This window comes from Colossoma macropomum, unplaced genomic scaffold (genome assembly GCF_904425465.1).
Source record: "Colossoma macropomum unplaced genomic scaffold, Colossoma_macropomum, whole genome shotgun sequence".
Taxonomy (NCBI): domain Eukaryota; kingdom Metazoa; phylum Chordata; class Actinopteri; order Characiformes; family Serrasalmidae; genus Colossoma; species Colossoma macropomum.
The window spans coordinates 12,192,328-12,209,750 of NW_023494801.1; the positions used below are offsets into that span (position 1 = coordinate 12,192,328).

The 17,423-nt window shown below is 38.6% G+C and overlaps 1 protein-coding gene across 1 annotated transcript in view; it reads left to right on the forward strand.

The window, feature by feature from the left end:
* doc2a (double C2-like domains, alpha) overlaps positions 1 to 17,423 on the forward strand; it is a 44,862-nt gene that overhangs the window by 22,599 nt on the left and 4,840 nt on the right. Inside the window, exons 7-8 of the mRNA XM_036590515.1 lie at positions 16,119 to 16,303; positions 17,090 to 17,171. Coding sequence (XP_036446408.1) covers positions 16,119 to 16,303; positions 17,090 to 17,171 — 267 coding nt within the window. The remainder of the gene's footprint in view (positions 1 to 16,118; positions 16,304 to 17,089; positions 17,172 to 17,423) is intronic.

Below are 17,423 nucleotides of genomic sequence, written 5' to 3' on the forward strand. Positions count from 1 at the left end.
TCTCAGGCATATTACAGATTAAGGCTTATTGTTCAGCAACTACAGGGACTTCAATGCACACTGGTTGAACTATTCTTAGATTATAGAATTGTGTAATAAAACTTTGCCAGCCCTGACCGTTTAAAGGATTAAGAAAAACTACATCAAAGCATGTCTGGAAAGGGTTTTGTGGTCAGAAGAGACAAAAATGGAGCCTTTTGACCAAAAGTCTAAATGTTGTGAGTGGCGCAAACCTAACACTGTCCATTCGTCATCAAGCACCATCCAAACAGTGAAGTAGGGGGTGGCAGCATCATGTTGTGATGCTTTTCCTCAGTGGAGACTGGACATTTTGTAAAAACTGAAGGATGGATAGATGGTGCAAAATACAGGGAGTTACTGTAAGAGAACCTGCTTCAGTCTGCTAAAAAACTAAAGTTTGAGAAAAAATTCACCTTTCAAGTGAAGGGGCAGTGATCCCAAGCACAAGGCATGAGGAGCATGCTGGCTTTTGATGCTGAGAATAGCAAGTCTGTCTTGAGACACGGTACTCAGGTAGTTTTAGATGATTTTCATTTTTTGCAAAAGACCTTTCTGCGCTTGATGACAGGTATGGTTAAAAAAAGCCTAAGAGCAGTAGCCACATCCTTCACACTAGACAGAATTGAAGAACGCCTCAGAAGCAAATGCTCGGTCAGACCCTTAATTGCACTCACAGTCTTTATCTGTGATCTGAGAGCATGCTGGAACCAGAGTAACTGATGGACACTCAGGCAAAAGATCATCTTTGTAAATAATGGCTAGTGCCTTGGCAGATTCATTTAGCACATCATCGCTTGCCTATAGGAAATAGAAATCGAAATTGTCTTGCAATTGCATCCATCCCACTAAATCGCCTTCTGACTTAGAAACAACTGTATCACTGCATGCATAGAATGCACCTATTTTGAAACTTTCCTCTGGATTTGTTAGGCACTGAGTCTCAATAAGTTTGTCAAGATGTCTTTTTATCCGTTGTGTGTTTATGACTGAAAGTACACTGAAGCTGCAAGTCTTTGAACTGTGCTTTTCAGATCCTCAAACTGATCCTGTAGCTGTGTTAATGTACTCGTTGCATTGCCCAGCAAACTCGCTGCTTGGAAAAGATCCGCATCCTTCCTCTGCAGTAACTGTGACACTATGTTGACCATCTCGAAATTTTTTTCCTCAATCACAGTCATCATTACAAACTCAAACGTTTCCATTGCTTTCATGAGCCCTGTAGCTTCTGTAGAGTCTGCAGAATCATTTTGATCAATGCCTGCACAATATCACCATAGCGCAATTGAAATGTATAAAAAGCATCGTGTCTGGACTCCTATCATGTCGGACAAAGTTTCTAAGTGTTGGCTTTGAATTAAAATGGTTCTCCGGAAGCTCCCATCTTTTAATGCTGTGGCTGAAGAAAACGTAGTCTTTGCAAAATGTCATAATACTCGTTGATTTCTGTAATGTGTTAACAAGAATCATTTAGCACTAAATTCAAATTATGTGCTGCACAATGTATGTATGTGGCATTGGGTTCTTTGTTGAGAATATGCTTTTGCACACCCGAATAAATGCCACTCACAGTGCTAGCTCCATCGTATCCTTGTCCTCTACACTTGTGAAGTGACAGTCCCTTGCTGTGAATAAGTTCTCTTTGCGGTTTGATCTAAAATATTTTGAAAGCCAAATAGTCTCATTAATATTAACTGCAACTGCATTGACAGTTTTGAACAGTCACATACCTAAACACTTGACAGAGCTGATCCAACCTTACTTAAGTCCTGAGTAGTGTCCATAATTACTGAACAAAACTCTGCTTCTTTTATTTCAGACACAATCTTATTCTGTACTCGTTGTGACAACAGCGCAGTTAATTTGTTCTGCCTCAAGAGGCTCAGATAATTTACGGTGCTCTTTTTATCAAGGAGCTCTTGTAAAGAATCATACCGTGCCAACTGGTCAATAACTGATGGGAAGTTTTTATTATTTATTTCACCTACTTTTTCCCCTGAATGCTAGGGTGTATGAAGCCAAAATCACAAGTTACAAGTTATATCTGTGATTTTCATGAGCATGTCTGACCAAAATCTAACCTAGATTTTGTACTCAAATATCACACATGCTGCTAAATGTGCATGAGATGATTGCCCATCATTAATTCCCACTGTCCATTAGGGGTGATGTGATGAGCATGTCTATCTGAAAAAGAACAGCATGGCTCACAATAAACATGGTCCAAGTAGCACAACCATTTGTGTGGAATTTTGCAAATTTAGACATTTTGAAATTAAAATTGCTTCGAAAAAGCATCTGCCATTTTTGTCCCTGGGAAAAGGTCCCTCGAGTTTACACAAACCTTAGGAAAGTACAGTGCTCTTCACTTTGGGATCAGTAAAATCAACAGGAAGGTTGGCTTTGTCTGTTTTATATTTCTGGATTTTCTTAATCTCATCACTTGCTTCTCGTTCAGGGTCAGGGGTAGTGTTACTGGCAGCTGGTAAGCGGCTGTTGGCAGGGTTAAGTAGAATGATTGAGGTGCTAATGCTGCAGACGCAGCCTCATGTATCCCTGTACTAACAGTGTCACCTGAATCCTCGTCCTCCTTGCTAACACTCACAGCATGTATACTGGGGATAAAAGACAAAATTTTTGGCAGTTTGGAATTAAATTCTTGTTTCCTATGTTGGCTCTGCATTTTCTGAGTGCCACTTCTGTATTTTCATTTGCTTGTCTTAAGCAAGATATGCGCCCACTCCAACAGGTGTAACGTTTTGGCAGCAATCCAGGAACGTGACTGGGCATAATTTAATGTGTTTTTTTCTCTCCTGGTGTTATGATGACAAATGATGAATTTTGACTTCAGAAATTTAAGTGAATTTTGTTTTTCTATGAAACATACTATCTGGAACGGTCTGTGTCATTTTTAATCCAGAGGAATCTGATTACTTTTAAAAGGGTTTTAAATGTGAATTCTATGACCTACTCAACCAACATAGTAATAGAAAACCACTTATAATGAAAAAGGTAAATCATGGTATAAAAAACAACCTTTAGGGTGAATGTAGAGAAATATCTGTTTGACTGATGTGAAAGTTTGCAAGTGGAACATTGCTACGGGATTATGAGACAATGACAAGAAGCACATTTTACTTCTATTGCATCTATTAAACTACAGGAAATAAAATGTAATCATTATGTATTAATTCTAACTAGTTTTTAAGTATATAGTATATTCACAAGCACACTCAAAAATCTACCATGCACACTTAAAATCTGAGGTTTAAGTGTGGTGTTTATGGTCTGACAATGCAACACAGTGAGAAAAACATGGCAAGTGGTGTTTTTTTTAAGCACTCCAGCGAAGGCTCCGGTTGCTGTGTCACCAACGGTGTATAAAGGAGTCTAACTCTGACACTGGGTAAAAACATTAAAATCACAGTGTCCCCCACAGCTCCCACCTTCTCTCATTGACATCATTTCTAGTATTAAAATATGAAAAATATTTGAAATGCCTGTTGATTCATGTAGCTAGCCACGGTAGCCACCTAAGCTTGTATGGCATATGTAAGCAAGCAAACTGGTCCAATAATTATGTGAAAATTTTATGTAAACTCACAGAAAAATAAATGATACAATGCAATTCATATTATTCTCAAAACTATTTTTGAGAATAAACACAGTACCAGCACAAACAAGTACTCTTATAACACAAATCAATGCAAACACAGTTGGGGTGGCAACTTCACTGTGGGCTATAGCTTAATTGTGAAAAGCCTGTAAGTCTGCCATATAGTTTACTATAGGTGTAATTACCAGTGGTGAACCATGACTTTTAGGTTAGGCCTTCAGTTCAGGCCATGAATGTCAAAACTTGGCCCAAAAAAAACAAGAAAAATGCTGATGCTAGTGCCCTTATGGGATTTCTAGTAGTATGTTAGCGATAACCTAACGCTGGTGCACATGAACATTAGAAGCTTAGAAAGACGTTGCATGTGTTTTCTGTTGGGTGTTCCCGCCCAAAACTTTGCACTTAACCCTTGGGTTTCCAAATAAAAGTTAACCCTTGGGTTTCCAACTAAAATGTAACCAATGAAATAAGAGCATTACTACAAGTTTAAATACAATAAGCATGATGATTCTACAAACTAAATGAGCTAAAACTTACAGATGTAATTTTTAGTTATCAGAACCACTAGTTTTTCTCTGAAGGCTTAGAAAGCTTTGAGGGTTCCCCAGTGATAATTACACACTTTCAGACAAACTGTTTAAATGGTTTAAAGTAGATTATTGAACATGTTTTGAAGGTGTTTATGCTTATATGTTATTATATGTAAAATACTGTGCTGAGAGACCTAGGTTGCTTCGCATTTCGCGTCCACTGGAAAGGTTTATGGCTGAGCAGCAACATTGTTTATTTAAAACTCTTGATTTGGTTTTTGGCACCCACACTGAATATGATGGAGACTGATGACTGATCCTGTGCCATCTGCCTGCTAATCACATAAATCTGAATATGAAAGATCTCTCGCTCTCTGTATGTGTGTGTGTGTGAGTCCTCAACACCTGTTTACCTGCTCGTTACACCTCCTCATTATCATTAGGGAATCGGGGGTCATTAGTCAATCGCGGCTGAATTCAGCAGCAAAAAGTCAAAATGATCTTGACACACTTAATGAGTCACGAGACATTTAATGAGACATTTAGCAATGTACGTGATATGTTGTATCGATGCTATAGTACAGCTCAAAAATGGCAGTAAGCCAATGACACTCTGTGGGATAGAGCTTAATTATCAAACTGTAAGTCTGTTAAAAGATTGACACTCTGTGTAAGTACACACTGCCAGATGAACTGTTGCAGTGGTTAAAATTGGATTATTGGATGTGCTCTGAAGGCATTATGATATTGAATGCAGTGTATTAAAGCTGGTTTCTTTTTCAAATGCAGCTTCAGGCTGCTGGGGACTACCGTTCTGGCACTTGACTCTATGCGTGTGATTTGTTCTTTGTTTATATGGTAGGTGTTGGCTGACTCCCTGTCTCTCATTAGTCTGCTTGCTATTTGTGTCTGTCTCCACTCGGTAACATTAATGAAGTCTCACGCTGCTCACCAGACAGTTCTGGCATAGTCCACTTCCAACACACACCCACACACACACCATGCACATACACCCACGTTTGTTTTTAAACTTTGTCAAGACTTAAAATGACATGTTCTAAATGAATTACCCAAATTAGGAATCAGACAGTTTATTGTTTTTATTTTGGCTGATCTGTCATTTTTTTTTTTTTATCATAGCTTACATCATTAAAACCATTGTCTTAAGTTTTAAGTGGAGAAATTTAACACAGAGCTTGTGTGCTGCCTGTAGATATGTTAGACCAATCAGATACAACCAAACCTCCATGTGTTGTGACATCACAGCCACAACTTACTGGCAGTCTGGCACACTATATTCAGGGTTCAAGGCTCAAGCTAGAAAAAGTAGATATTCTGGATATTCCAAGAAAAAAAGCAGACTTGAACGTTAATTTATAGAAAATAATTATTTAAATGCACTTGCAATATTAGGCAGAAAAATTGTAATTAGACATGTTTGCCAAATCTTTCAGTCCTAGGATGAATCAGAATTCTTGAATATTCCATCGTCAAAGTTTAAAAAACATCAAATAGTAGAATAGGATCTTTTTTCAGCAGGTTAGCTTCTCGAAGGTTATATGTTCTCATACTTAAGAACTATGAGATGTCAAGTCAAGTCAAAGTTTATTTATATAGCGCAAGCATTTCCACAAAGCAGCTTTATAGAAAATTCTGGGTCCAAGCCCCCATGAGTGTTGCCTATGGCAATGGCAAGGCAATGAAAAACTCCTTAAGAGCATGAAGAGGAAGAAACCTTGACAAGAGCCAAGATTCAAAAGGGGAACCCATCATCTGGTCAACACCGGATAGCAATACAATAACACAAGAGTAGAGATGTCTAGATTTGGGACATGAACCAACATTACACATTAAAAGAAAATTGGTTAAAAGAAAACTTATTGCCAGACAGATTTAATTACTGTTATGCACCTATTTACTTACATCCAATTACTTTTTTTAAAATTGCTTAACTTGATAGCCAGTCATAATAGTTAAAAAAATATTAATGATTGATGATACAATTGTGAGATGCTATATATACAATCGTCCGTCGTCTCAAGCCTAGAAGGAAACACAAATTGACTACTGCAGCCATCTAAAGGACTCACGGGACAAGATTCCCCATACTGCCGTGGGTAGTAGATAGTACAAAGTGCAGCTATGAAGTACAAGAGGTGTTGCAGAAAAGTATTGATAGACAACAAGTTAATTTTGCACTGTGCTCTACTCAACATCACTTAGTGAACTGATCATGTTTGGTATCAGATAACTATTCACACACTCTCTGTTCTCTGAAATACTCATTATAGTGTATCTAGTGTTATTTACATTGCAACTTTGGCTAATAGGATGTACTGGAAACGTGCGAGCATTTAATGCTGGTTTTCAGCACTTTCAGCTGAGAGAGTTTGGTTTTAGACCATGTTCTGTTCCAGCGTTAAGCTTAGCCTCCTGTACAAAGGCAGACAACCTGGCATGAGTGAGATCTCCCACTTTGATAAAAGCAAGCTAAAGAAGACTGAGATCCAGGAGAAGAATACTCCACCTATGAAAGGGACAACTGAACAGGAGAAGCAGTGTAAATGATAGGCAGCCAGGTCCTGTTTTTAACCCACAAAAAACACATTGCATAGCTTGTGTTGGTAGGTTCTGCTGATCCTGATATTGTGGCTTAGCCCAGTTTTTCTCTGGATTTTAACAAGTCAGGACATTTTTGTCCTGAAAGCATACCAAAACAAACATATATCCCTGTTTCTGTGAATTGTGGGGACATTACATAGACTTCCATTCATTTCCTGGAGACTTTCCCAAATGTTAACCATATATACTACTAGCCTAACCCTAACCCTTAACCTAACCTTAAAACATGTCTTCATCTTAAAATTTGATGGTTTACAAGCTGGTCCCCACAAAAGCCCCCACAACATGAGTGTTTAAACAGGTTTCGGTCCCCATAACAGGGCATAAACCTGGTACACACACACACATAATCATGCAGACACACATACAGTGCCTGCCGCAAATACACAAAGGGTCTTAAATAGGGATTTTGCAGTGCAGGACAGCGACTGACGGAGCGAGTGACAGATGGATGAAGTCAATATTGAGTAGGTTGTGTGTTTAGACCTGCCACCTATAATTAGAACTAACGAGTCCCTATTTGACAAAATGACTCAAAGGGAGGAATAATGAGATGCAACAGGTCAATGAGAGTAAGGGACAGTGAGTGTGTGAGAGGAAGAGAGAGAGAGAAAAAGAGTGAGAATGAGAGGGGTGTTAGTTTTATCCATTGATCCTCTCCCTTTTTCTCTCTCCCTCTCTCCCTCTCTCTCTCTCTCTCTCTCTCTCTCTCTCTCTCTCTCTCTCTCTCTGTCTGTCTCTCTGTGCACACAGAGAGAATGACAGATGTGAGAAGAAAGAAAGCGGCAGGGATGACACGACAGGAACATTGTGAGAAAGACAGTCGCAGGATAAAACAGTGTCATCCTTCGCCTTTAACTCTCCTCAGAAAGGTTTCAGTTGAACAGTGGTACCGCTGTGCTTCTTCAAAAACATGTAGTGCTGAAGCCATTTCAAAGCAAAATGACAGTGTTGAATGAGCCTAAGAAGAACACCCCCCCCCACCCACCATCGTAGATCCCTCATCCCTTGCTGGATGTCTCTCTCTCAGACATGGGGCTAATTAAGATTAAAATGGATGTTTTTAACTCTGTGTACAGATGGGTTTCTGAATATTTCATATAAATAATTGCTCTCAAACGTTTGGAGTCACACTTGAGCATTCTCACCCGTAATTAATGTGCATTTAAAGAGGGCCTGGGTGAGCCCTAATGATGTGTGTGAGTGCCTGTGTGTCTGTGTGTTTGTGTAAAACCACCATAGTGTTCCAAATAACAGGTTGCAGAGGTCTGCTGTTTTTAAGACTCTGACCCAAGGTCATGGCCACGTTCAAATCAATATGCCATCCGGTCCAATTAAGCTGGACAGAAGAATGATTGAGTACAGTGGAGGGGGTGAACACTGATGAAGTTAGTTATTGCCAGGCTAAATGGAAATTTCCATGGTGAGGAGGACTGCACAAACTGATTAGGAAACGCTTACGTGTGTTTTTTTTTTCTGGATCAGGTGAAGCATAATGATGGAATTAAAGACACATATACCTAAAATGCTGTCTGCTCTACAAAAATGCATATCTTGGCAAGTAAAATCATCTTAAATCTTGTCCATAAATTAATATTTCTCCTTTCACGATTGTTATAAGAACATTATAAGACATTTAACTTATTTCTAGACAATTTTTACTGAAAGAATCTAGTCTCATTCTTTGAAACACATGATTTTACTTGTTTCAAGCATTGTTTCTTGAAATATGCAAAGTGATTCACATTATGTCTTGAAATAAGCAAAAATATCCTTAATAAGACAGTTTCTTTACTTTGTTTCTTTACTTAAAACAAATGAAGAAATCTATAAATAAGTGGAATAATCTAATAATAATTCTTGCAACACATCATAATGAAAATGTATTGACTTAAGATTTAAGATATTTTTCTTGCCAAGATATAATTTTTGCAATGTGCTGGCAACAAAAGCTCGAAAGTCTTTTTAAATGATGATGGTTGATTTTTGTCATACATACCATTTAAAATAAAATTTTCTAAATTGTTCTTGGCTTGAACTGGCAGTTCTAAGAAAAACCTTGAATTGGCACAGAATATTTACATTATGCTTAAGTTCTTTAATTTTAGAAGGGTTCTTCATGCTTCTTATGTTGTTTACAGCACTGATTCATTGGAAAGTTCTTTGGGGAACCAAAAGTTTTCTTCTATGGTATCATTCTACACCGCAACCCAGAAGGATAAGCGGTTTAGATGATGGATGGATGGATGGATGGTATCATTCTAAACAACTCTTTTTTGAAGGGTGTACTACATGTTGGCAGTGAGCTGGCAGCTTATTCTGTACACCTATTCTATCTTAGTTGTACCTCCTTTGGCTTTCAGAACAGCATAAATTCTCCTGGGCATGGATTATTCAAGATGCTGGAAGCATTGCGTAGTCACAAATTTCACAGCTGCACAGCCTTGCTGTGAACAGCCCTCTTCACCATATCCCAAAGACACTCAGTAGGGTCGAGATCCAGAGACTATGCAGGCCACAGTTGCATTCATGGAACCATTCAGTAACCTATCTTGTGACATGGTGTATTATTCAGACATTTTTCAGTGGGTATGAAAGGCTATATGCTATTATCTCACACTACCACCACCAGGCTTTACTGTTGTTACCAAACAGGATAGTTCAGTCATAGCTAATGCCAGTGTCTAATCCTTCCATCAGTATGATCCAAAGGAATCCTGGATTTGTCTGATAAGACAACTTTCTTTCACTCCTGAATGGTCCAGTTTTGGCTGTTTTTCTTGTTCTTTGTTGGCAGCATCAGCAACCAGAGTGGTCATTGGCTTTTGTGGTCTGACAAGTGGTGCATACTGAAATGACATTCTGCACAGCCATGTTGAATTTAGATGAGAGATGCCTGGTTGTGACCCACCTCTTTGCTTATATAATGCTTATACAATTCTTGAAGTGATTTATGAAACAGAAGGAAAAAATGCAACCAACTTCTAAGACTGAACTTTGGACAAATGGCACACTAAATACTGAAGAAATGCTATTATTTTAGTTGTTGAGGCTTCAGTGTAATTTTCTATCAAATACACATTTTCTGCTGTCGCAGAAAAATGAATAACTTGTGTTTAATAGCAGTTTTGACGGGAAATGAAATAAATGAAGGGTAGTTTGACTTTTGCACAGAACTGCATTTATAAACTATAGTTACATGATTGTATGTAACTCTCAGTTCAAGCTTTGCCATTAGATCTAATCCACCTAGCGTGCTTTCCACAGTTACCTCATGCATACTGCAGAATATACATAAACCACTAAGCTGACCAGAAAATCCAAAGATATCCTTCTTTTTCTCTCTGACATTTAATTCTATTCCTAATTTTGCTAACATTATTCTCTGAATATGGTCAATTATCTATCCACATGGGGAATTGGAATAAATCTAACCTAATGCCCTTGGTTAATGCTGTTCAATAACATTACATTTAACATTCGTACCACGTCCAGCAGGGAAGGTTTTTCATTCATGGGTATTAGGATTAGGTCATAGTTTACTATGCAAAGCAAATTTTTATCACATTTTTAAGGCTCTCTTGTCAAATCTTGGGAGTCGGTCATCTAACGTATGCATGGCTGAATATCAATTATTAAGCTGAATATTTCTCCAGAATTTTATGTTCTTTTCTCTGTGGCCCCCTTTGAGAATCCTTTGAATTTATTCATTTAAAATTAGATTTCAGTGTTAATGTTCTTCTGCCCTTGTCTAAATTTATTAGCAGTGTCGTGCATCCTCATTTCTGCCTATCTTTATTAAGGGAGTTAGGCAGGTTGGCACAAGATTTTGTTTTTCTTTGGGAACTTGCAGATGCTGGCTGTAAGGTGAACTCTTTTCTCCCAGGAGAAGTGAAGAGGCATTGGTTAAACCTCGGCGACTTCAGGATATCCCCTTTCTTTCCAGCAAATCCAAACCGTGAGGTTGTTAGTACAGAAAGGCTTAGCATCTGATCCTAATAGCTTTGTGTCATGGATAGCTCACAAAATTCTTGTGGTGTGGGAAAGAGAGCTGCAATCCTCTGTAAGGGTTTGGGACATGGAATGTACTGCATCGGTTCATTCAGTTTGCAGTGTTGGGATATAATGGAATACAGGTTTTAGGAATATGTATTCACAAAACAGAAGTATCTCTTTTCAGTCCACAGTACATTTTGAAAAGGCAGTATTCAGAATACAGGTACTTTTGTTATAATTTGTTAGCAGAATACTTTTACAATACTTACTCATTAAATAAAAAGCATACAGTCTTTAAAAAACACCATCATTGATTGTTTATGAACTGTTTTAAAATTTGTGCAGCAAAAACGCTTGTTAAATGGGCCATAAAGCGTAGCTTAGCCAACAGCTTCTTAACAAACACTGAGATTCTAACTAAAGCCTGAGTAGACTGATAAACCAATGTGATGAGAAGTTTCATGGCATGATGACTATGGCAAATTGTTTATAGAAAATGTCATTTTCTAGTATTGTGAGTTTCACAAAAGTGGGACAATATTAATTAAAAAAAAACTAAAAAACAATTTAAGTGAAAAACAGTGCCTAAAACTGGGCAGACACTATATGACTTTTAAAATCCTAGATGATTTCAAAAACCGAGAGCATTGCAAACTGAATGTCTGTCTTTTACAGAATCTACTGTTATTTTGTTTTGAGGATGTGCACACTAGACAATAAGGCAAAACAGGGGTACAACACACGTGAAAAGCACTCAGAATCCCAGATCTCCCCCGTTATTACGCAATACAAACAAAGCTACATCACTGACCATTTCACACTACAGGGCTTTTTAAGTTGTAAAAATCAAATGTTTGAAAATATCAGAAGGCCTCAGATCACTTCAGAGCTCGATCAGAGGGCTAAAGATTGACTCGTGTCTCCTCTCACTCTACCAGATCATCCACGCAGTCAGTCACTTTCCTTTAAGCCCCTTGACCTGGAAAATTACTTCAGATTGTACGAATTTGTCAGAAGTGGAAAATCAGAGTTAAAATGGAGCTGTGAATTGTGTGGTGTAAGCCCAGCTTAACTGTGTTCCAGGGTCTGTAACATTTACCTTTGACAACTCACAAAACACAAAAGACATAAGTATACAGCTTTTATGTTGGTCCCCTGCTGCATTTATCAAAACGTGTCCCCCTTTTTGTAGTTCATGAAACAGACGGCAGTCATGCTCAGTGAACTGAAGCAGGTGATGAGGGGGAAATTGAAGCAAATCAAAAATAAGCTCATTTTTCATGAAACCTATTAATAAAAGAATTACATGAAGAAAACAGCCAACCAGTGACTCTGTGCGCCAACTTCTTCGGTTCATTATGCAATCTAAAAAATAAAAGTGCCAAAAAGGCTTTTTGGAGTGATGCCATAGAAATATCATGTTTGGTTTCCTAGCAAACACTTTTAATGGATAATTCTTTAAAGCTACACTATGTAAATTTGGGGCATGTAAAGAGCTCCTTGTGGAAAAATTTGTAATTGCACGCCACATGCGGAAGAACATTTTGTAACATTGGCAGTGCTCCAGACTCCTTTCCCCAGTGGATGAATCTGATGATTCATTTTGAGTGTTCAAAAAGAACTTGATCAAAGCCTGTAAGTGAATTATCTACTATTATCATCATATCTTCATCAGTATAATGTTGATTTTGCATTTAAGACCTAAACATTAACCTTATTTTTGATCCTGTGCATGTGATGGTCATATGGAAAGACGTATTAAGATGCTACTTCTTTCAATTTTAACCAAAAAAAAAACGTACATAGTGCAACTTAAAAGAACACTTTTAGTAAATGAGATGTAAGAGTACAAAGAACCTTTTGAATGTTTAAAAAAAACTCACATTGTAAATATTTTATACTAATTAAATTTATTTCCAGGAACCACAGAGCCAAGATCCATTTAGGAACCTTTTACTTAAGAGTGTAGATCCTACAGCACCCTTTTGAAAAAGTGCTGGCAGGTCCTTTATACTCTGGTATGACATTTTAAGAGTGTTCCATTATCAGTTTCTCTGGTCAGATATTGGGGTTCTGAGTTAGGATCTCATTAGCGATTTTCTCATGGCTTCCCGAACAGCCCAACTTCTCCACTGCACTGAAGACCATACTGCAAAATATCTTCCTGTTATTATTTTGTGGACCGTCAAGTCAGTTCTAACTCATGGCAACCATATGGATAGTGTTTTGTATGGATAGCTGTTGTCTGTTTGGGTCTTTAGGCTTCTTAATAGCTTGTTCATGATATCTCTGGTTGAATATTTGTTGCTTGTCATCCTCTTTTACCTGCAACCGTTCCGAGCATAACTATTGTTACCAATCAATTTGTTCTTCTTATAATATTTCCAAAGTAGGACAGCTTCAGTTTCTGGGCTTCGAGTAAGAAGTGATGACTGATTTGATCAAGGATCCATTTGTTTTTTTTTTTTTCTATCCAAGGTAGTCTCAAAAGTATTCACCAACACCAAAGTTAAAAGGCATCAACATTTTTTCCTGTTCTGCTTTGTTATTGTCCAGCTTGCACATCCATAAAGAACCTCAGAAAAGGCCATAGCCTGGACAGTTCTGATCTTTGTTTGCAAAGACACACCATTATATCTGAAGATCTTTCTAAGCCCTTTTATCCTCGGTCTGCTGAGAGCCAATCTGTGTCGTATTTCTTGACTCCTGGATCCTTTGTTGTTAATAATTGATCCAAACAGACAAAGCTGTTCTTCTACATCTTCACAGTCAATAGTAAAGTTAGCAACTTTTCCCTTTGTCATAACCTTCATATTGAGCTGAAGACCCATCTTTTCACTCTGTTCTTTAACTTTCCTTAGAACTTTTCATTATGAGTGCATATCGAAGGGTATTGATGTATCTTCCAGCAATCTTTGCTCATCTTCCTTCAGTCTTGCTTCTCTATTATATGTTCAGCATACAAGTTGGTGATAGTATGCAGCCATGTCTAATTCTGCTTTACTAATAATTAGTATATACACCACTCATAAAATGTTTTGTGACACTGTGTTTTTAAAAATGTGTTTAATTAATGTACAATCATTTAACATATTAAATAGAAAGCTGTACATCTGCATTGTTTACTAGAAAAAAACATCACTCTGTTGGGAATAAGGCTGAAACCCATGTGACCATCACCAGTTAAATCTTTCAGATGAAGCAAGAGCTCATAATGCACATTTAACAGTATTCTGAAAAAAAGAATATATCAAATCATTATTTAGATAAAACATACTGTTCATACCAAGGAAGACAATTTGATGAACATCAAGCTAATTAATTGTGCAAATCAAACATTATTCACAATAAAAAGAAAAATATCCCCAAACTTTTGACCAGCAGTGTAGATTTGATTGTTGCTTTTCATCAGAGATCATCTGCATGATTAAAAGGAAGGAAAAAAAGCAGCAATATGAGCAATAGCCTCTCTGAAGATAATGTTAAAGGCCTTACTGTGTAAAAGGAAATAAACAGTTTGCTGGAAAAGTCACTTGCAAATAGGTTTAAGCTGTTGTGGGAACAACATTAATTAAATTACATTTAATTTAATCTATTAGTTTGCTCTGCGGGAGTCCTTGCTGGGTCAGGATTTTTTTTAGTTAATTATTCTTGGGCACCTGCTCTGTCAGTATTGATGCTCTTGATTAATTGAGCTGGCGCTCTCTCGCCTTCACCGTGTCTTATCATCTTGATGTTCTTGTGGTGATTTGAAAAAAAATCAGACACTTGCAAGAGTTTATGATCATGGTTATTCCAAAAATTGAATCAGCTACACCTGCCATACAGGTGCATTTTGTAGGTATAAAATTACTTTTAACACCAAACCCACCTTAATTGTTGCTTAGAAGATGGAAATTCTAAGAACATTTCTTAGAAATAATAAAATTTTGCTCTAGTTAAAATTCCAGTGGTGTTTTGCGAACTCCAGGCTCTTACATTTGTGGTTGGCATGTTTTCCAAAAAAATTTCAGCATGAAGGTGGCATCTAATTGTAGTTTTGTAGACTTTGTGATCCCAAAATGCCACCATCCTCTGCAAATGTCCGTCTGTGATCCATAGATTGTTTTGCCTTTTTTTTTCAATGTGTGAGGGGGTCAAATAAACATGTACATTTTTCCAGGCAGGTGCACTACAGCTTTGGTTGTTTTAAATATTTTAATTGTCCAATCAGTAAAAATGGGATTTTTTTTAGGCATGTTGCATTTTTAAGGCCATTGCCTAATTTATGAGCACACTTGTAACATTATATTTGTGTGTTCTCTAACCTTCCCCATGTTGATGAATGACTAAGGAAATTTGGCCTCAGGGTCAACTCATAATTATTCCACTGGTGATAAAAGAAGTCTGCTTTTGACTTCCTGAACACTCAGGTGGACTTTTTCAAACATGTTGTTGCATTTTTAAATGACCTTTTTTAAACACCTTTACCATATACACCATATGGCCAAAAGTATGTGGACACCTGGAGTTGCTCCCACTATATCAGTTATAACCTCCACTCTTCTGGAAAGGCTTTCACAAGACTTTGGAGTGTTTGTGAGAATTGTACACATTTAGAGCATTTGTAAGGTCAGATTGATGTTGCGCAAGAAGGCCTGGTTTGCAATCAACATTCCAATTCATCCCCCATTAATGGTGTTGAGGTCAGGGCTCTGTGCAGGCCACTGGAGTTCCTCTACACCAAACTCGTCAAACCATGTCTTTATGGACAGCACTTTATGCACAGAAGCACAGCCATGCTGGAACAGGAAAAAGGACCTTCCTTAAACTATTGCCACAATTAATATGGAAGCATATAATTGTCTAAAATGTCTTGGTATACTGTAGCGTTAACATAATCCTTCACTGGAACTAAGTGGTTGAGCCTAAAACCTGTGCTGATGTCGCTTCCTGAGCCAGTTTGGAGCTCTGTATTAAGTGATGCAATAGAAGATAGGTTATTTTTACATGCTACGTGCTTCAGCACTCAGCAGCCCCGCTCTGAGTTTGGGTGGTCTACTGCTTTGTGGCTGAGCTGTTGTTGCTTCTAGATGCTTCCATTTCACAAAAATAGCACTTACAGTTAACTGGGGCAGATCTAGTAGTGCAGAAATTTCACAAACTGATTTGTGGCAAAGCTGGCATCCTATCACAGTGCCACATTGAAAGTCACTGAGCTCTTCAATACATATTAATATATAAAACTGAATAATAAGAGTGTATCTTAGGTTCATCTTGTGTTAACTCTCCAATATCTCCTCTGTGCATATTGTCCACCCCACCATTTCTCTTTGTCTTTTCTTCCATCTCTGCAGTGGGAGAATGAGCAGTTGCACAGTTTGGAGGAGAGGGGTCGCCTGCTGCTCTCGTTGCAGTTTCTGCCCCCGCCCGAAGAGGGAGAGGGAGATGGCCGTCGGGGGGGCCTGTGGGTCGGAGTGCAGCGATGCGCCCACCTGGCCGCCATGGACGTCAACGGCTTCTCTGACCCCTACGTCAAAACGTGAGCGGGCGTGACTTTTCTCTCTGAAGCTGTGTGGTGTAGGCGCAGCTTTGGTGTGGGTGGATGATTTAATCCTTATTGCATTTTTTTAAGTCGTCGAACATCAGGACAGCAAGAAAACATCTTGGGTTTGGGTACTTGAACCATGCAGGATTAAAAGTTGTCAAAAGAGTATAAGCAAGGGGCTGGAAAAGAGGGGAAGATGATAAATGATCTTTTGGGGAAGAAACGACAGACAGAAAGAGATGATGGGAATAAGATGGACGAATATTTATGCTGAAGCTGAATGTAAACAGCTCGGCCCCATCCCCCACAGGTTTTCACTTTACATATTTCACATAGCTTTACTTCTCACCCACATCGCGTGTTAAAATAAATATTCCTTCCTCAGGCAAAATGGCAAGAGAATCGACAGGGCCCCCACCCACACACATGTCCATGTCGTATTCTCTCTTTCTCTCTCTCTCTCTCTCTCTCTCTCTCTCTCTCTCTCTCTCTCTCTCTCTCAAACTACACAGTAAGAATTTTGGCTTTGATCGTGAGAGGGAGTGTGTGCGTTGGGGAGGGTGGGGGGGCAGGGAGTGAGAGTTAACAGCAGTACATAAAGCAAATGAAAATTTTATGGAAGCCAGTGGGATGCAGAAAAGCAAATAGCGGCGAGTTTCAATCGATGCATGAGAGGTGGCACAATGCCTCTGTTCCAGTTGTTTGTGTGTGTGCGCGCCTCCCACCTTTCTATGTCCTTTTTTTTCCATCCCTCCCCCACTTTATGCCCCACCATTCCAGATATCTGAAGCCAGACGTGCAGAAGAAATCGAAACATAAAACGGCCGTGATTAAAAAGACCCTTAACCCAGAATTCAATGAGGTACGGACCCTTTGATGAAGCGACCAATTGTAAGATATACCCACTACAAAATGTTCGTCGGTGTGCATGCATAAGTGATTGTGCGTATTTGTGTATGCATGCGTTATGTATCTCATAACCTCTATAAGGCTGACAGCCACAGTAAGTGTTAATGAGATGTCTGGTCCAATCTTTCCATCCACACCCCACCTCCAATCTCTCTCTTTCCCTCGCTCCTCCTGTCTCTGGCGTGTGCATGTGGGCGCTGAGTAT